The following is a 20,376-nucleotide window of genomic DNA, read 5'->3' on the forward strand; positions in this document are numbered from 1 at the left end:
CTCGAGGGGCTGATTTTGGGGGTCCTGGCTCCTCCCCACCCAGGGAATGGGAGCCTTGACGGGAGGTTGATGTTGCCTCCTCCCTGCTCTGGACCTCTCCCTAAATATTTAATTCACCCCCCTCCCTTTTTTTTTTTTTAATTTCCTTTTTTACTTGGCAGCCCTGTCCTGTGCCTTAGCGCTGGCGTAGGGACTCGTCCCCACAGCCCCCCTGGGTGGGGGCACCCTGGGGTGCTTGGCTTCAGGGTCTGCCAGGGCCCTTTTAATGGTGGTGCAGATTAATTTAATTAATTTAAATGCTTATTTATGGTGGAGCTTTCACCCAGGGCCCGCACGCCACTGTTTGTTGTCAGGGACAAGAGGCCTTGGGTGGGCTGCTGTGTGCTTGGCTCCAGGGGGTGGGCGTTTGGGATGTCCCCCCACCCCGGAGGGGTTGACTGGTGCCTTCTCCCTGCTGGTGCAGGGTCCCCTCTGCCCCCGTGGGGCTGCAGGTGTTGGGGGGGACCCCATGGATGGGGGTGTTGGGGCTCGTTCTGGCACCCAATAAAGTCCTGGTGAAGCTGGGATGGGCTCAGCACTGCTGGGGTGTGATGGGGGTGTGTGTGAGGGAGTTTTGGGGCTGTGAGATGCAGGGAGGGTGGCCTGTCCCCACGCCCTTGTGTCCCCACATCCCCTTACCTGTTGTGGTGCCCCATGTCCAGGTTCCCACGCTGGGGCTGGGGGGGGGGCCCAGCTGCCCCTGTGCCTCAGTTTCCCTCCACCAGCGGCCCTTTCTGGGGTCTCCCCCAGGGAGCCCAGGGCACAGCCAGGCTCCGGGCCAGCTCTGTGTCCCCGCTGGGATGGGGTGGCCATCAGCCCAGGCGTGCCACGAGAAAACACCTCTTGTATTGCCCGCGGTGCCCGATACAGCGTGGAGAGGCCCTTCCCGGGGCTGGGGGGTCCCTGTCCCACCGATGTCCCCCCTCCCCATCCTGTCCCACCCGGCGGGACCCCCCCCCAGCCCCCCTGGGAACGGGCTCTGTAAGTTTGGACACCGAACAGCACGAGGGATGGGATGGGATGGGCTGGGAGGGGAGGGGGCAGCGGGAAGCGAAAGGGGTCGCGGCTTGGGGGTCGCGGGGGGACCAGGACCATCCCCAAACCCCGCGGAGAGGGGGAAACACCTCCCCGGGGCTCGGCGCGGCCTCGGCGGGGTTGTGCTTAGCATGTACCGGGGATGGAGGAAAGGATGCTCAGCCCCCCCTGCCCCACATCCCCGCTCCAGGACGGGGTGGGGGGGCTGGAGCCCACCTCTCCCCACCTCCCCTGCCCGGCGGGCGCGACTGTCCGAGCTCTGAGCGCCCGCACGGAGAGTCCCGAGCATCCCCCACCCCTGCCTGGGGGGGCTCAAACGTGCGTCTGCATCCGCCTCTGCAGGGGCCGGCTGGGGTCTGAGTTTTGGGAAGACGACTGGGAGTGATGGGAGGAGGATGCAGAAGCCTTGCTGGCCTTATCGAACTGCACGTAGCCGTCCTGCTTGCCGCTGCTGCTGATGCTGCTGTCGCACTGGGTGTCGAGGAAAGAGCTGCTGTCGCTCATGGAGCCGCGCTGGAATTCGCGCTCGCACAGCTCGATGGAGCTGCTGCCCATGCCCAGCACGAAGCGCTGGCTGTAGTCGTAGAGGCGGCTCTGGCCGCTCAGGGTGCTGTAGATGTTGGTGAAGGACATGCCCGTGGGGACGCGCTGTTTGCCCGCGGGGCGCAGCTCGGCCGGGCAGCCCGACAGGGAGATGGTGGGAGTGGAGTGGTGCTCCTTGAAGGTGTTCACGCTGTAGTAGCCGTTGGTGGGGTCCTGGGGAGGGGGAGAGGAGGGGGAGGTTGGTGGTGGATTCCTGGGGTGATGTGGAATTTGGGGTGGTGCTCGCCCTGCCCATCCACCCTGAGATGTGTGAGGCTTGTCAGAATTATCAAATATCCTGAGTTGGGAGGGACCCACAGGGATCACCCAGCCCAGCTCCTGTCCCTGCACAGACACCCCAAAAATCCCACCCTGAGCATCCCTGGAGCTCTCCTGGAGCTGTGGCAGGAGCTGTGCCCATTCCCTGGGGAGCCTGGGCACTGCCTGAACCCTCTGGGGGAAGAACCTTTCCCTAAATCCCGCCTGAGCCTGCCCTGGCCCAGCCCCAGCCCTGCCCTGGCCCAGCTCCAGCCCTGCCCTGGCCCGGCCCCAGCCCTGCCCTGGCCCAGCTCCAGCCCTGCCCTGGCCCGGCCCCAGCCCTGCCCTGGCCCGGCCCCAGCCCTACCCTGGCCCAGCCCAGCCCTGCCCTGGCCCAGCCCAGCCCTGCCCTGGCCCAGCTCCAGCCCTGCCCTGGCCCAGCCCAGCTGCTCTCTCAGGTCCTGTTGCTGCTCAGAGCAGAGATCAGAGCTGTCCCTCAGGAAGGAGCTGCAGACCCTGATGAGTCTCCCCTTGCTCTCCCCTCCAGGCTGAACAAACCAAATCACCTCAGCTGCTCCTTGTGTGAGCCCTGCAGACCCTTCCCCATTTTCACAGCCCCCCCTTTGGAGGGCACCTCAACCACCAAACCCTCCAGCAGTGTCCTCTTGTGGATTCCAATCTGTTCAGGCTGGGACACAAGTGCCCCTTGCACACCCCTGCCCTGGCACCACACCTTTGTGTTATCCCTAAAAAAAAAAGCTGCTGGGGCCACCAAACAGTGTCACCCTGCACAGGGACAGCCCTTGGGACAGGCCACCCCTGGGGACATGGCCCAAGGACAGGCAGCCTGGCAGCAGCAGTGAGGGATGAGCTGGTTCTGCCAGGAGTGATCCAGGGGCTCTGACCCCATCTCTGCACTGGGGACACAGGCAGGATCCAGGACACAACTCACCTTCAGGTTTTGAAACTCCTTCTCCTCCTCCTTGAGCACCTCGAGCTGCTTCAGCACCGAATCCTGCTGGAACTCCCCGCGGTCCATCTGGGAAAGGATGGACACAGGGGTCAGAGTCCTGGACAGGCCTGAGCCTGGGTTCCCCATCACCCCCAGCCCCACAGCCCCCTCCAGCCCCAGGGCACTGGGAAGTTGCCACCAGGATTTAAGGACTTGCCCAGGGGTGCCCCAGAGATGTCCGAGGGTGAATGGACGCCCCAAAGTCACACCATTCCCTGAGTTACAGATTATTTTCTCTGTTTAGGACCACACCATTCCCTGGGTCACAGATTGTTTTTCTCTTTAGGACCACACCATTCCCTGGGTCACAGATTGTTTCCCCCTGTTTAAGACACCAAAAAGCCGGGCTGATGCAGCAAATGAATTATTTACCGTGATGAGGGTTAGGGATGCACCCGCCTGCCCAAAGCAACACACCCAAAATCGTGCTTTTTTTCTTCTTTTTAATTTTTTTCCTTTTTTTCTTTCCCTTCTTTTCATCCTGCCCTCCTCAGCTGAACTTGGCCGCCTCATTAGTTTTCCTTTGAAGGCTGGCTGTGATGGGGGGAGGCGGAGAGGAGGGACAAGGTGCACATTAATTACACCACGGCTTTAATTACCCTTCCTTCATTCCGCACGCGGGGCTGAGCAGGAAGGGGGATAATTATCAACCAATTCCTCCCTTGCCTTTTTTTAGCTTCTCCCGCCTTCACCGGACGCCTCCAGCCTGGTTTCTCTGGGATTACAGCCCCACATCAGCCCCAAAAATCCCTTTTTATTGCCCAAATTCTCTCATTTTTAAGATGGTAAGTGGCTGTGGAAAATTCACCCTGCGGCACTTGCTGTTCATCTCCCCAAAGCTCTTTGATGTGGCTGTTAAAGGCAATAAATTAAAGTACCTGAGTTTTCCTCGGGAAAAGGAAGCCTGTACCAGCCATTGATTTACCAGGATAAATACAAGTGTCGCCGAGGATTAAATGAGTGCGGCTAAAATGGGACGTGGAGGTTTTTTTTTTTTTTGCTCTGCCAGCCCTGGCCACCCCCTGGATCCCCTAAAGCATCTAAAGACCCCCTGGATCCCCTAAAGCATCTAAAGACCCCCTGGATCCCCTAAAGCATCAAAGACCTCCTTTCTAAGGCTCTAAAGCAGAGACTGGGGGTGTTAACTCTATCTAAAGGGTTTAACAGGTCCCAGCTCGGAATGAAAAGGAAAAAACACTTCTCCTCCTTGGATTTGGCTTTTTAATTTTTTTTTTTTTTTAAATTTTTTTTTGGTGTTGGTGTGGATGACCCAAGTGGGTAGGGCAGGACCCAAAGGTGGAGAGGGGAGAAAGGAACCAAAGGGATGGTCCCAGTGTGGCCAAACCTCCCTGGAATTGAGATTTTATAGGGTGTTTTGAGCCATTTTATGTTGCCTCTTGAAGTGATGGTGGGGATGATCCAGGCACTGGGATGTTCCTTGAGCCCTGTGGGGACCCTGCCTGTCCCTGGGGTTGAATTCAGCCTCATCCTGTGGGTTTGGGGACTGTGTGAGATCCACAAGGCTCATCCATCACATCACTGAACCTCCAATTCCCCCATCACAGCCGGTCATTAACTAATAAACTTTCCCACCATTAATTAGTGGGCGGTGGGATCCTCGTTAGTGTGATTTCCCCTTTGTCATCACTGAGTGAACACCCGGAAGAGACAGAATTTAACTCAATATCACCAATATTAACGGGGATTATGAAGGGGGAGAGGGAAATACATGGATAAAGACACCAGAGATGTCCCAGTGTCATTCCTGGACTCTTTTCCAGCTTTCTCCAGCCAGGTGACAGCACCAATATGCTCCAGGCCTGGCTCTGCAGATGGCTGGGGACACACCTGCCTGTCAGATCCACCATTCCCCTCCTGCCAGCCCCGTTCCCAGCCTGGGAACCTCCTGCCAGGACTTGATCCTGCTGGTACTGCAGGTGCCAGGAGCTTTCCCCATCCCCAGAACAGCGAGGCATCGCAGGTGGGGTGTAAAATCCTGCCCATTCCCAAACCTGGCTGGTGCATCCTGGACCAGCGTGGTGAGGGATGTGACAAACTGCATCCCTGCATCCCTCACTGCCACTGCCAAAGGCAGGGAGCCCCTCCAGACCCCAAAGCATCACCTCAGGCTCCCACCTCCCATGGAGTGTCCCTTCCTGGGTCACTCAATGCAGGGAAACCCTGGGTGGGAGCAGCAGGCAGTGCCATCCATCCCTCCTGGCCCCCTCTGGAAATGCAGAGCCCTCCTCGTGTTCCACACCACCAAACGAAGCCCCTGAGATGGAGAATCCGACAGGATATTAAATCCTTGGCTTTCATCAGTGGACACAATATGTTTTTTTAAAAATGCTGCTTCAGGTCCCTCTGAGTGTCCTCCAGACCTGGCTGGGCTCGAAGTGCCTTTCCCTGCCTTGGCTCCAGGTTTAATTACAATATTTCCGGCTGGTTGGGTAATTGGAAGCCACCCCTGCAGCTCTGGTGAGGGCCAGACGTTACCAGGGTGAGGGATGTGATGACAATTCTCCAACAGTGACTTCCTCTGCTCCCAGGGAGGGAACAAACTCATTGTTGTTTTGATTTTTTTTTGCTTTCAAGTGTTTGAACTTTCACAGCCCGATTTCTCATGCTGCTTCGTGTAAACAATGTGTATTCTTAAAAATTATCTGTATGTTTTGCATAGTTTTCTCTAAGAGAAAATTTAACTGATGGTCATAGTGACCAATGGAGTCAGGAGGTTGGGCTGATCCTGGCCCTCTGTAAAAAGGGTATATGAGTAAATTGAAGTTAAATAATAAAAAGCCTTCCATGTTCGACCCTGCTGCTGCCTGCTGTCCACACCCACGTCACAACATGCTGCCCCTCAAAATGCAAAAGTAACACCCATGAATAAAGAACCCCTCTGGGAATTCCCAGCTCGGCGAAGATTTATCTCATTCAAACACTGGCTCTGGTCTCGGTAGCTCCTGGGGTGGCTGTGGCTGCCCAACACAGCAGAATCTGCAGAACTGACATCCAAAATACGCTTTAGGATGGGCTGGTGCTGCTGGAAAGGGTCGGCTCTGAGGGAGGGATGTTCCCTGGGCATCCCAGGTGAGGCTGGATGTTGTGGGCTGGCTCTAATTCAGACCCAGCTCTGGCAGCTCAGGGCTGCTGGTGCCTCCCAGGGTGGTGGTGGTGGCCACCGGGGACATAGGACATGTCCCAGCCCGCAGGGACAGAAAGGGCTGGAGGTAGGAATGAGCCTCGCCCAGAATGGAAATTCTGCTGCTTTGATTTTTCCTCCCCCTGTGGCTACACCAAGCCATAGATGGGTTGGATATTAGGAAAAGGTTTGTTACAGAAAGGGTGATGGAGTACTGGGATGGTCTGCCTGGGGAGGTGGTGGAATCACCATCCCTGGATGTGTTTTAAAAAAACAGATTGGATGTAATACTCGGTGTCATGGTTTAGTTGAGGTGTCAGGACTTGAAGGTCTCTCCCAACCTGGTGATTCTGTGGCTCTGTGTGTGTGTGATTTGAGCTGAGCACCTCTCTGGAAAAGGTGCCTGGTGCTGACCACCTGTGAAGGCTCTGGACAAACTGGGAACAGCCCTCGGAGCAGAGGGATGGGTTTAAGGAGACAGGAGAAGATAAATCTATCGCTGGAATGATAATTTTGATTGTTCCACTCCCAATATGAACCAAAGGTGACGCCTGGACCTGCCTGGCCACCCTGGATCCCCTCTGATGGAAGGGATGATGCAGAGATGGAGATCTCTGCCTGCCCATCACTTTGGGATCACCTCTGACTGCTCATGGCAATCCTATGGGATTATCAGCCCCATTTCACAGCTGGGGAGGCACAGATTGATCAGCCAGGAATAAACCCAGCTGTGGTGAGGGATGAGGCTGATGATGCTCTTCCTTTCCCTCCTCAACGGAGCTGCCCATGCCCGAGCAAAGCATCCTGCAGGAGGGACAACGAGGCCATTGTGGTTTATTTTCCACCTTTACCAGGGTTTTTTCCCTCCAGCCACTCGAGCTGGCAGCCTTTTCCCTGCCCGTGGGCACAGCCTGGCAGAACATCTCTCGGAGCAGGGGGTGGGAATGTCGCTGAGGAGAAGTGAACATATGCAAATCAGCCAGCGTGACGCGCAGCCCGAGGTGTTAATGAATTTATAGAGGCATGAATAATTATTTGTGAAAAGCACGGTGGGCTGCGGAGGTCACAGATGGCTGGAGAATGACAAAACAGAGTTTGGGGGCACGGAGAGAGAGTCAGGGCGGCACAGGTGGGAAACAGAGGAGCAAAGGCACATCCACAGGGATGAGCATCTTGAAATCCATCAGGAGGAGCCCATCAGGCTGTGCTGGGGTCAGGGGCTCGGCACAGAGGCCGGGGTTGGGTTAGGATGGAGACCAGTGAGGCTGCTCCTCATTAACATCCACATTAATGATCCCCAGCCCCGGGCACGGCAGTGACAGTCACGGTTGGTATCAAACTACAAGGTGTGATGAGGTGAGGAGATCATCTCAACACTGGTGAGGGTGAGAAGATCATCTCAACACTGGTGAAGGTGAGATCATCTCAAGGCATGGAGATCTCACAGAGAAGACAAATATGGAAGCAGAGGGAATAATGCTGGCACTGGGAGGAGGGAGAGGTGGAAAATCCTGGGGTGAAGAGGGTAGGGAGGTTCTGGGCACTGCCCTCCTCCTCCTGCTGGAGAGGACTCATTGCTCCTCATCAGTAAAAGGAATTTTTTAACTTGATCCTTCATTTAATTGACAAAGTTGGGACAATTAATCAGGAACCTGTTTGGCATCCAGGGCTGGGTGTCGGATGGCCTGAGGAGGATGCCCACAGCAGATGTTGGACAGAGCAAAGATGTGGATGGAGGACAGAGGGGGTCCCTGCAGACTGTGAGGAGAGAAGGAATTGGGGAGAAATCCTGGGAATGCGCTCACCGAGGGCAGATGAGGGCAGGGGTAACAGGCAGATGGATTAATTGCAATAAACCCCTACCAGCTCTCCCTCCTCCCCATTAGCCAAGTTTCACTCGAGTTTTTTTTTTAATGGCAAGGGAATGTGGATCTCGAGAACAGGATTTTTGGAAGAGCATCTTTGCCCTGTTACCATCAGACTTTGCTGGGAGCAATCTCTTACGGAGGGGAAGGAATTCCTCACCATGAGCTGCTTGATGGTCGGGTGCTCCTCTGCCTCCCTGCCCGAGGCCGGCTCCTTGTGCACGATCTCCACACGGATGTCGTTCTTGGCAGACACCACACCCTTGAGATCTGGGGAAAGAGGGAGATGGAAAAGGGCCAGTTAGTCCCAAGCAGTGGTGGAGCTTCTGCAGGGACCTGCCTGAGGATTCCTGGCAGCACCAAAGGAAATAAACCCGGCTCAGTGAGTCCATTGGAGAGCTGGAGGAGCAATATTTGTGTTGCCATAAGGTCTGGACAGCTCAGACTCCTGTAGGATTTCCTTCTGGGGCTCAGTTGGCCTCTGCCACGCTCACGGTGCTGTTACCAGGGGCTGGGCTGTAGCAGAACTGCTCCCACAGGGAGTGAAATCCTTGTCCAGCCTGCTGATCCATAGGAAATACTCCTCCTGAGGGATGGAGCAGCTCTGCCCAGGCACTGGGAACCCCTGAGAAAAGCTTCCCCCAGTTTTGGAGTCCAGACAACACACGGAAAAGGCCAAACAACGAGCACAGACATAGCCAGGGATGGTTTTATCATCTCCAAACAGCCTGGAAATGACAATGAGAGAATAGAGAAATATTCCTGGAGAGACTCCCTGCCTTCCCTGAAGGTGTCAGGCGTGCTTTGAGCAAGTCATTTCAGCAGAATTAAAGCCCAGACGTGGAGCAGCGGGAGCAGAGCCGAGATGAAAGGCAGAGATGGAGGCAAATCTGAGCAGCGAGACCTCAACAGCTTTGAAGCCACCCCCGAGCCACAGAGCTTGGCTCTCACCTCCCAGGATGGCTGTGCCAGCCCAAAAACTGCCTTGAACTGCTGGTTTGTCAGATCTGCCTCCAGCTGATGGATGCAGCAGTGCCCTGCCAAGCCAGGCTTGTGGGGGATCAGTCCAGAAAAGGCTGGAACCCCCAGGAGTTTTATCTCTAAACCAAACTGAATGATGTAACCCACAGCAGCTCCAAGCTCTGTCCTTGAGTTCATCTCTCCTGGCATCCCACAGCCCACAGCCCCCAAGTCTCAGGGCACAAAGCCTTTCACTGGGAAGTCACCACAGCTTATTTTTTTTTAATGTTGTCCTCCTAGGACACGTTCCTGGTGCTGGAGCCTCTGTCTTTAATCACAAGGAGAAGTTAATCAGTGTCTTGCAGCTCCTCTCCCAGGAGTGTTCCCCCTTACATAACTCTGGGCTGTTAAGTCACTGAAGATATAACAACAGATGTGCAGTAATTTTTTTTTTTTTTTTTTTTTTTTTTTTTTTTTTCTTTTCCAGAGCCTTCAGGCTCGGTGTGTCTGCACCTGGTCCTTTTTTATTTTGCTGCATTTTCCCAAAACGTGGTCAGGAACTGCCTCCCCCATTGCTGTGAGTTGTGGTCAGTGGTTGGGTCAGGAGATTCCTCCTCCAGAATTACTGTTGGGTCACTGTGTCCCCTCGACACGACTGTTCCTGCAGCCTGCACCAGGTTGTTGTTGTTGTTGTTGTAAATGATGGCATAATGCTCCAATATTTGTCTTGGGAGAGGAATCCGCAGTCATCCTGGCAGGAAATGAGTCCTTCTCCTGATCTCCGAGTGCTCTGTCAGTTCCTGAGCTGATCTCTGTGATAACTCTGCACATTTCACACCCCTAACAGTGGTGAAATTCCTTTCCTCACCTTCCAGCCTGGTGTTCCTGCCCTGCTGCCACTGAGACAGAGGCCACAGCATTCAGTTGGCATCAGCACCTCAGGAGTGGGGTAAAAGCCCATCCAGCTGGCACATCCAAGTCCTTCCCTGCAGGGTTCTGCACCCTGAGTGTCCCTGGGCTCTGGTTCAGCTGCTGATGCTCCCAATCCCCCCAAACCCAAGGAGAGATTGTGTTTTGGTGGCTCCTAGTGGCTTTTGGAGCCAGGAAAAGAGGAATTGAGTGGCCTCAGTGCCACCAGCACCCCATGCAAGGATCTCAGGCTGGGGAATCCCACCTGCCCTCCGGATTTGCTGCTGTCCCCAGCTGGGTCTGGCTCTTCCCTTCCCATAAGGTTTTGGGGGATCCAGGGCAGGGATCTTCGCTGATCTCTTACATATTCTGATCCCAAAGTAGCAAAGGAGCCTTGTAGGGAGCACAGAGAGCCCTGCCCTGGCCTGGGGATGCTGCTGGTTCCCCAGGGAATCCCAGTGCCAGAGGAGCAGCAGAGCAGGGAAGATGCTCAGACCCAGCAGCCTCTGGTGTATCAGACCCAAAAACCTTTTCCAAACGGGATAGCACAGGAAGCACAGAGGAGAAAAGGGATTTCAAACCCTTCCACCATGTCCCCAGTCCCTCTTTCCAGAGCCTCTCTTCCCAGCCCCGGTGAGGAAAATGCCTCTTCTTCCTGATTTATCAATGGGATAAATCACACCAGGCATTTGGCTGGGATGGCCTTGTCCCCTCCTGCCTTTCCCATCCTTGCCTCCCTCCAGCTTGTGAGGGTCGAAATCCTGGTGTTTTCACCACGTCTGGGATCTGTTGTCGTGGCGTTCCTGTGAAATTGTGTGTCCTGTGAAGAGCCCTGCACCATCTGCTTCCATCAAACCACAGGGAAATAATGAACCACACGCTCTCTGTTTTTTTTTTCTGAAGGATGTGGCACGGGGAAAAAACAGCCCATGGGCTTGGGAACACGGCTTGGCCCTGCTTCCTTCAGGTGCTTGCACTGTCCCTTGCTACCAAATAACCTCCACGACATCAAACTGGCCTGGTTTTTGGTCCTGTCCATCAGCAACGCTTCCCCAAAAAGCAAGCTAAATTACTTCCCCTATTTAATTCATTAATTCTTGCTAATGGAGGCTGTGAGAGTTAAAAAAAAAAAAAAAAAGAAAAAAAAGGGATAAAACAGGGAGAGGCATCATTATCACACTGAAAATTAAACACATTTCTGCAGTGGGGGGCCGTGTGTCCTCACTGAATGCAGAAGCAGCCTGGTGCCTTTGATGGCTTTGTAAAGCATCGAGGGGGGAAAAATAATAAAAGAACAACAACTGGGTTTCCTGGCACTCAACGTGGGGAGTTTGGCACCCCAGGATCCACACCAGGCGTCTCATGAGCTGGGAGCAGTGCCAAGGATCTCCTCCTCTCCCCAGAGCCTTGGAATGCTCTAGACAATCTTCTTTCTCCTTCTTGGTTTGGTGCCTTTTCATGGAGACAACAATCCTCCTTTAATTTCCTGGGGTCTTTTGAATGAGGCCAGACAATGCCACACTGCTTCCCCCTCCTCCCCCTCCTCTACCTGGTGTCTCTAATGTCACTTTAACTTGTATTCCCACTGCAGCCAGACCCCAAAATGCACCAGTCCCATGAAAACCCCCTCTGCTTGGCTCTCATTCCTGCATGTCAGGAAAACTGGAATTAAAACAGAAGCAGAACTGTGGAGGGGTTTTTAAGCACCGATGTGGCACAGTGAGGACAATTCTCCCTCTTGGACCTCAGGATTTCTCCAAGGGAGAGATTAAGAGGTCCTGTGCTGCTAACAGCAGTTACCCTGGCGTGTTCTCCACAAAAACATGCAGTGGATCAACACGAGAAGCAGCTTGTGCAGAGCAAAAAATTCATCAAACCGTGCCACCAAATTCAGGCTCTGATTTTCTCCCTGGCTTGACCCTCTCCCCAGGGTTCTCTCCCCAGGGTTCTCTCCTCTCTCCCCAGCCCTCCCAAGGGTGACACTTACTCCTCTGGGAGCGGGCGCAGCAGAAGGCGACGATGGTGGCCATCAGCACCAGGAAGGCCACGCCGGCCCCCACGGCCACCCCGATGATCACGGCCATCGGCACCGACTCTGCGGGAGGAAGGAGAGGGAAACATGAAATGGGATGAAAGTCACACAAAAGTTTTTTTTTTTTTTTTTTTTTTTTCCCCCCAGGGACCCACCCCTGGATACTGGTAAGAGGCTCAGGGATGAGCCCACAGAGGGTTTTGGGGTGTCTTTCCCTGCTCCCCTGCACGGGCTGTCTGTGGGATGCTGCGGTTTGTACAACTCTGCTCGTTCTGTGCCTCAGTTTACCCTGGGAGGAGAGGAGGGGGGAGCCAGAGGATCACATTAGCAACTGTTCTTGCCCTGTGGGTTAATGAATGAGCTTCTCTAAAGGATGAAGTGCAGTAGAAGACTGTGTGTTAATATTATTAGCAGAGAGAAGTGGCTGAGCTGAGGAGGGGCAGATTTTTGGCCTCCCCAGAAATCCTGTCTGGGGCACAGGATGAGGAACCACAAGGGCAGCACATCCCACAGCATCTGCCCCAGGATCCATCCAAACCTGCTCTGGTGCTGATTGATGCTGGCCAGCACTCTCCCACTATGCTGACCCAAGCTGCAAATAACCCTGGAAACTTGTACTTTCCCCTCTTTGTTTTGGTCCCAAAGGAGCACTCTGTGGGACTTCCACAACATTTTAAACTTGTCTAACAGCATCCCCCTCCTAATGGACTGGGGAGCTGGGGCAAAGCTGGTTTCCAGGGTGGCACAGGAGGGACTGGACCACTCCAGCTTCGAGTCCTGCCCTGCACCTTCCCTACACCCCTTCCTGCCCTGCCTGCCCTATGGAAATCTGCCGGGCCAGGAGGAGGACGCCGGGTGTGGTAATGGCTGGGGACAATTCACGTTCACCGTCAGCTCATGATTTCCATACCTGCTTGAATACCAGCTCCTGATTTCATTTCCGTACCTGTTTGAAAATAAAGCAAGTGTCCACAGCCTTGCACAGCCCACGCGCCCACCGCAGCCTTGCTGAGCGCTCAGCCCTGCTCTGCTCTGCCCTGCTCTGCTCTGGGCAGCCCTGCTCTGCTCTGGGCAGCCCTGCTCTGCCCTGCTCTGCTCTGGGCAGCCCCGTGAAGGGACGGTCACTGACACCCTGTGCTGTCCCCTGGCCTGGACTGTCCCCTCTGCCACCCTGCGGTGTCTCCCTGGCCCGGGCAGGGCTGTCCCCTCTGTCCCCCTGCTCTGGGCAGGGCTGTCCCCTATGGTGTCACCCTGGCTTGGGCAGAGCTGTCCTCTGTGCCACCCTGCACTGTCCCCTGTGGTGTCACCCTGCACTGCCCCCTGGCTTAGGCAGGGCTGTCCTCTTTGTCCCCTGCTCTGGGCAGGGCTGTCCCCTCTGTCCCCTGGCCCAGGCAGGACTGTCCTCTCTGCCACCCTGCAGTGTCACCCTGGCCTGGGCAGAGCTGACCCCTCTGTCACCCTGCTCTGGACAGGGCTGTCCCCTCTGTCCCCTGGCCCAGGCAGGACTGTCCCCTCTGTCACCCTGCTCTGGACAGGGCTGTCCCCTCTGTCCCCTGGCCTGGGCAGGGCTGTCCCCTCTGTCCCCTTGCCCGGGCAGGGCTGTCCCCTGGGCACCCCCCAGCGGGACCAGGGCTGGCCGCCGAGCGCTCCCGCTGACTGGCAGACGACCTGGAAAAACCACTGGCTGTGTTTGCATTGGAAGAAGCCCAAGGCTAATTTTAAGGGGTTCATTTAGCTCTGATTTAATCTGGACGCCAGCCTTGCCTATAAATCACGGCTTAATGAGAACAATCCACCTGCCTGCCCTGGCATTTAATAAAATAGAGGAGAACTGGAGTTCCTCCAGGAGCTAAGCATTCCTCACACAAGCTTCTCCTTCCTCTGCTGGGGAGAGCCCTGAGAATGGAATTTCCCTGGCCATCCACTGGGAATTGACGGGTGTGTGAGCCCAGCCCTGCAGGACATTGTGGCTGGTGGCCGGGATGGAGAGAAGCCCAGATGCCTTCCCTCAGCTCACTCCCATCTCTGTGGAGCACTGGGCTCTGCTGGGAGCAGCCACTCCTGTCTCCCCAAGGCTATAAATGATCCTCCAGCCTGGGGCAGTGACATCACCCTGTGCTGTGGGACAGGCACTGAGGGGTGCAGGACCAGCCCCTGCCCTCCAGCTTTAGCAGGACAGGTAAAATCAGGAGTGCCTTATCAAGCAGAGACTTTACAGGGCCTGTCCCTGCTCCTTCCTGCCCCTTCACCAAGATGCCCCTTCTCCTTTCTGACCCCCTGGAGTACCTGACCACTCAGAGTGACCCTTCCTTCCTTCCCTGACCCCATTTCCTGTGGTCCAGCCATCTTTTCCCTGACCAGGAGGCTATAAATTCTCTCCCCTTTCTTTGTTCTACCTCTTTCCCCCCTGGAATTTTGAAGAATAAACACCTGGGACAAAGGTCCTGGGGAAAGGGCCTCTTCTGAGATATCTCACATCACCCTTGATATAATTCTCTCCAAATCCTCCTAATAACTGAGCTGGCTAAAGCCCCCAGGAGGAGGGCAGGAGAGTGAATTTATACAATGATGTGCCCTAAGGATGCAATCCTACAGCTACCACAGCTGGAGCCTTGTCACCATCCTCCCTAATTTCCTCTTTTGGCATCCCCAAGAGCTCTCCTGAGCTGCCTCTCACAGCATCTCCCCTCTCCCAGAGCCCAGCCAGGTGCTAACCCCCATTCCCCATCACCCCCAGCATCCCCCAGCAGTGCCCACCTTGCTCCTTGAGCCGGATGATCTCCGTGTCGGAGCCGAAGCTGTTCCAGGCCGTGCAGTTGTAGATGGTTTGGAAATCAGCCCGGACAATGTTGCTGATGGTCAGTGTGGAGATGACCCCCTCGTCAGTGCTCACCGTCTCCACCGTGTAGCGCCCGGAGGTCCCGGATTCCAGGACGTTCTCCTTCCAGGACCAAGCCTGCCAAAGGACAGAGGGGGTGAGCCCGGGGCACCCCGGGGTGTTTCCAGGCACCCACCGTGTGTCAGAGTCTGTCCAAGGATGTGATTTGCCTCACAACTGTCTCCGATGGTTGGGGACCGGGACCCCGAACTCTGACAGGAGCCCCTGGCCTGGCTGAGGTGGGACGTTTGTCGAGTCTTGGAGGACTGGAGTGGCATCTCCACGAGAATGGAATGCAAGAACAATGGAACTGGTTATGGTGGACTGAACTGAGGCTGCCTGTCCCAACTGGTCTGTCCGTACCAGAGGAATGTGGCTTGCAGCTTGTTCCTGAGCACCAACCTCGACATAGGTGTTTCCTGCCTTGGCTCTGTGCCCCTCATTGTGATCCCCTTTGGCTCTGTGCCCCTCGCTTTGGTTCCCTTTAGCTCTGTGCCCCTCGCTTTGGTCCCCACCTTGACCAACCTATAAAACCTCTGCAGACCCTCACTCACTTTTGTGATCACCCCACTGGAGAAGATCATGTCTATGGGCATCTCTGAGCCTCGAGGACTCGTCCCTCCACATTGGTAGCTCTAATCCCCTTTCCTCTCTTTCTCTATTTTCTCTCCCCACTATCGCATTTGTTGGCACTAAATAAAGGTGCATTTTTTGTTTAAGCAAACTGAGTTGTCCCCGCTGTGTCTTTTGCACTCTGAGATCCCTAAAACGAACCATCAGGTTCCCCTCATATTTTTGGAGACACTGACACGGTGGCCCAGGGTGATACTCACAATTCTGTCTGGTGGTGGAGTGCTGCGGATGAAGCACTTGATCTGCCCCTTCTGGCCGTGCAGGGCGTGCTGGGTCTGGGTGCTGGAGATGATGGGGGGCCCTGTGGAGACAGGAGAGGCTGCTGGCACCCCATGGGGCTGGTGGGGATTGGGGGTGTTAGGAGAGCCCCCCAGATGGATATTGGGGTGCATCTCTGAAGGGCAGGGATGGAGAAACAGCCCCATCCCCTACTGTGATGGAGGACGTTGAGTGGAGGGTTTGGGCTCTGCTGGGTTTTTGCACCAGGGTCTCCCATCTCTGTGCCCCCACCCCTGGTGTGAAGGATCCTGCCCCCATCTCCCTGGGGAGCCTGGCCTCAGGGAAGGGCTGTTTGCTGCAGAAACCAGCAGGATCCCATTCCACACCTGCTGCTCCTCTTCTGTGCTCTCCTGGATTCATTAAACAACCATTAAACTAATTGCTCTCCAGGGCATTAAGGAAGATGTGGTGGAGAAGTTTCTACTGGAAAACCTCGATGCCCATCAGCTGGGCCCTCCTGTGCCATGGGGATCATGAAAAGAGCCGAGGAGAAAGGGCAGGAAAGGCTCTCCCTGAGCTGAATCAGCTTGAGATGGGAAATGTCCTTGTCCTGCCTTGGTGAACATCCTGTGACTGGGAGAAAAGGGGTGGGAGAGGAGAGGAGAGCACGGCCTGGTGAGATCAGCATGTCCCTCACTCTTGTAACAGCTCTGATCACCCCAGGGGAGCAGCACAAGAGCTGGGCTCCTAATTGCTGTTTATTAACCTCCTTAATTAAAGCAGATTTGCATTTCCATGAGTGGCTTGCTGCTGGCAGAAAAGAGAACAGCAGCAGCTCAGCTGCAGGGCAGGGACAGAGGGGTGGCAGGGGCTGTCAGGGCTCCCCCTGTTCCAGCTCTGGAACTTGGGGTGTTCACTTGGGGTTGTCACACCTGGTTTGGAGTTTATCAGTTTATCAGTTGTCACTGGGTTTATCAGTAATACAGCCTTGTGGATTTTTTTTGCCATTTTCCCCACCTCCCTGTCCTGCAAATGTTCCTTCAAAAAAAAAAAAAAAAAGTCTCAGGGATTTGGGGTAAAGTGCAAAAAAAAGACTTGCCTGGGTATTCCTGCCTGATTCTCATTCAAATTACGAATTTATAAATTTTTATACATTTCAAGAATGCACAAAAATGTACCAAAATGCTCAATCCTTCACTCTCAGGCACTTGTACACACAGCTGCCGTTTGGAAATGCCCCAGTAACCCCTTCCTGCACACTCCCCACACACTGAGGCACAGCCCTGTCCCTGCTCCCTCACACTGCTCCGAGGGGAGATGGATGGAAAACAAGCTCATTGGAGCACAATTCACTGACCACTGGCCACGGTTCTGGCAGCTCAGGAAATTACTACTGGAAGGGAGCCGCCATCAACATCAGGAATAGCAGGAGCTGGGCGTGAAGGTCAGGACTTTGTTTTTTCTGTAATGGGCATAGCAGTGCAGCAGTGGAAACTGTTGTGCCCTTTTTGATCGAAGAAGGCAAAAAAAAAAAAAAAAAAAAAAAGACATTTTGTTGTGTTTTTTTTTTTTTTTTTTTTTCTCTCTAAATGCTCAAGATGTTGTTCTAGGCACGATCCCAAGGTGTGAGTTCTCATTTATCCATTGCTGAAAGCCCAGCTCCCTGAAGAATCTCAGTGGAGGTGACTCCTTGCTTTGCCTGAGGAGCCTCCTGTGGTCACTGGTGCTGCTGCCCATGGGATGATTCCAAAGCCAGCAGAAGCAAGAGCAGCGATGGGATCTGCAGGCCAGGCCTGATCTGTCATAAAAAGAACCACCTCCCTTCCATTTTGATGATTGTGTGTTACTTATAAATTCTGGAAGTGCTCCAAGACTGGGTGACGCTGGAGAAAAAATGGCTTAATAATCATTAAAAGGATCATTTTCCCCAAGGCAAGTGGATTTTAAATGGCACAAATGCCAGTGGCTTTGGCTTTTATTATTGCTTCAGGAGTTCAGAGTCGAAGGCTTATGATCATGATAATAGTGGATGACTAAAGACTATTTGTGAGATGAACATGCCCAGAAATAATAGCACGAAGTTGCAGCCTCTTCGCATTCAGGGCCGGTGTTTGATTCTCCACCAGGCTCTGACTCCTTATGAAAGCTGCCAATCTTCAGCTTGGCATTCAGCACCGAGTGTGAGACAGCCCACAGGCAGGGAAAAGGCTCTAAGCAATGTTGCTATGGATATAAATGATGGAGCTATTGGTGGAGGTTATTTTTAGCACCTCGGTGCCAATTTATTTGTGTGGTCCTGGCAGCTCACACAAAAGAGAAGTCTGAGGTGGGAGACTTCAGGAATGAAAGGATGGGATGGCCTTGGCTCTTCCAGTCTGCTCAAGTCCATCTGAACCTTTTCTCCCAAGCACTCAAAATGATTTGGCAGGAGAGTTTTGTTTAACTCCTTGCTTCCTGCAGGAGTCTTGGGCTGGCTGGTTCTGCCTGGTATTGCAAAGGAACGTCACAGAATGATCCAGGCTGGAAAAGACTTTAAAGCCCATCTCATTCCACATCCCCTGCCATGGGCAGAGACACCTCCCAGGTTGTTCCAACCTGGCTTTGAGCACTTCCCAACACCATGGTGTGCTCCTGATCAAACAGGGTGACAGGTCAGGCCCTGCCCTGCTCCCAGCTCTTGGGACATGCCTGACTTCCTTACTGGGGTGAATGTCCAGCAAATTACATCCTGAATTAGTCACCTGGAGTTGTCTCCAGCCCTTCCAACAAACTTCTCCTGCAGAACAAGGTGGGCAGGGTGGTGGTCCCTGCTCAGCAGCCCCGGCCAAGCCCTGATGGTGCAGTGACAGATGGGGCTGCTGGTGATCTGCCTGCGAAGGTGACCCTGGGGGGCTTCTCCTGGGGTGGGAGCTGTGACTGGGTGCAGTCAAGAGCATCGAGAGGCTTTGGGTGTAAATCCAGCTGGTGCTGATTTATGATGGCACCAAGTTCCTCCCTTCGCTCGAGCCTCTGCTGCTCTGCCCTGCCAAATGCGGTTGCTTTGCATAATCCTCCTTCCCACTCACCAGACTCTGAATCCTATCTGCTTCCTTGCAGGCTGGCAGCCTTGGCTCTGGCGTGGGATTGAGCTGCTCTGCAGCCACAGCCCTGTCTGCTGAGGCTGGGTGGGAAGGGCAGGAGGCTGCTCTCCCAACCCCAACATCATCCTGCCATGATTTTGGATAATTCTGGGAGTGGATGGGCTGGTGGAACCACCAGAGTGGGGTCAGAGTGATCCCTCAGTTGGGATCTCTGTGCTCAGGGGGATGGATCAGCCCCCCAAAGTCCCAGTGTGCCCTGATCAGGGGCAGTGCAGCCAGCCCAGAACACAACTTCTCACTGCCTGGTTTTTCTGTGACAGAGGGAACCATCTGCTGATACCAAGACAATTGTATTACCCTCTCGATTTAAAATCACTTCAGAATATGAGGCATTCAACTTCCCCCTTGAATTACATCAGAACAGGCTCCCAGCAGAATTCATTATCTGGATTAGACACACTGTGCCGTGCTCTGGAGCTGGAACACTGCTCCTGCTGCAGGACAGGCTGCCAGCCCCGCTCCTGGTGGGTGTTTGATGTGGGGATGCTGCTCAGGGGCTTGGTTCTCCTCATTTGGAGGGCCAGGAGACCATCCTGACCCAGAGGTGTGGGATTCTCCCTTGGTCCAACACCTGTGGTGACATGTCCCAGTGTTGTCACCTTCAGGGTGCACCAAGCCCCCGACAGCACATCCCAGGGGATGGGATGTTCAGGCAGTCAGATCCTGGGAGATGCTCAAGGCTGAGCACTGAACCCCATGCATGGATTTAATTTGCTCCCCATCAGTTTCCCCAGGCATAAGCTGGGGGGAAAAAAAATATAAAGTTGCTGGAGAGCAACTTTTCCAGTCAGTGCTGCACGCTCCGAATGCCCCGAGCCCGTGGGGAGCTCTGCTCTGCTCTCAGGGCATCCCTGTGCCTGGTGGGTGTCAGGGAAGGAGCATGTTCTTTGTGCTAATTTGTTGCTTTGTTTTCTATGAGCTCATTTAATTGTAATTAAAACCCAGCAGCTGCTGGGGAAGGAGATTGAAGGCGCTGAGGAGCTGAGTCCAAGTCGAGGGAGTGGTTGGTTTTCAGTCCCTGCTGTCTTGCCCTCGGCTTCCTTTTCTAAGATTATAGAAACATGGAATAGTTTGGGTGGGAAGTGACCTTTAAAGGTCATCCAGTCCAACCCCCTTGCCTTGACAGGGACATCTTCAGCTGGGTCAGGTTGCTCAGAGCTCTGTCCAGGCTGTCCTTGAATATTTCCAGGGAACTGGGGCACCCACCATCTGCATTATCTGTGTTTGAAATCAATGCTTGCCTGAGCTGCCTCCTGCTTGTGTTCTTCTCTTGTGACAGTGAGTGGGGAGTGAAACCTGCCAGTTTGTCATGCAGGTGAGAGACGATGCAAAATTCATCCCCTGCTTACACCACTTGCAGCCCGCCTGGCTCTTTCCCTGCCCTGTTTATGCTGAAATTTGTTACCAGCTGCTGTGAGGTCCTGGCCAGGGCATCATTAAACTCCAGAGCTCTGGGTGTGAGTCCAGGGCACGTCCTGACACGGTGCTGGATCAGCCCCAAGCAGCTGTGGAATATCCTGACAGGAATCCTGGCAGGAATGTTCCCCAGTATCCTCACAGGAATCCTCACAGGTATCCTCATGTGGGTTGGAGAGAGTGATTAGGCTGCTGCTCTTGGATCCAGACTCAATTCCCGGCTCTCCAGGTGTACAACAGGGACGACAGCACTCTC

General features: G+C 54.4%; 2 protein-coding genes across 2 annotated transcripts in view; one reads left to right on the plus strand and one right to left on the minus strand.

Annotated features, from left to right (window-relative positions):
- The window catches only part of TIRAP (TIR domain containing adaptor protein), a 383,808-nt gene that overhangs the window by 44,022 nt on the left and 319,410 nt on the right, over positions 1-20,376 (plus strand). The gene's annotated exons all lie outside the window — the stretch shown is intronic.
- The window catches only part of KIRREL3 (kirre like nephrin family adhesion molecule 3), a gene marked incomplete at both ends in the record, with an annotated part of 348,160 nt that continues 329,170 nt past the window's right edge, over positions 1,387-20,376 (minus strand). Inside the window, 7 exons of the mRNA XM_083877958.1 lie at positions 1,387-1,830; positions 2,867-2,953; positions 8,094-8,203; positions 11,790-11,897; positions 12,745-12,780; positions 14,592-14,790; positions 15,546-15,646. Of these exons, the coding sequence (XP_083734084.1) occupies positions 1,387-1,830; positions 2,867-2,953; positions 8,094-8,203; positions 11,790-11,897; positions 12,745-12,780; positions 14,592-14,790; positions 15,546-15,646 (1,085 nt within the window). The remainder of the gene's footprint in view (positions 1,831-2,866; positions 2,954-8,093; positions 8,204-11,789; positions 11,898-12,744; positions 12,781-14,591; positions 14,791-15,545; positions 15,647-20,376) is intronic.

Source organism: Zosterops lateralis (assembly GCF_965231275.1).
Source record: "Zosterops lateralis genome assembly, chromosome: 25".
Classification (NCBI taxonomy): domain Eukaryota; kingdom Metazoa; phylum Chordata; class Aves; order Passeriformes; family Zosteropidae; genus Zosterops; species Zosterops lateralis.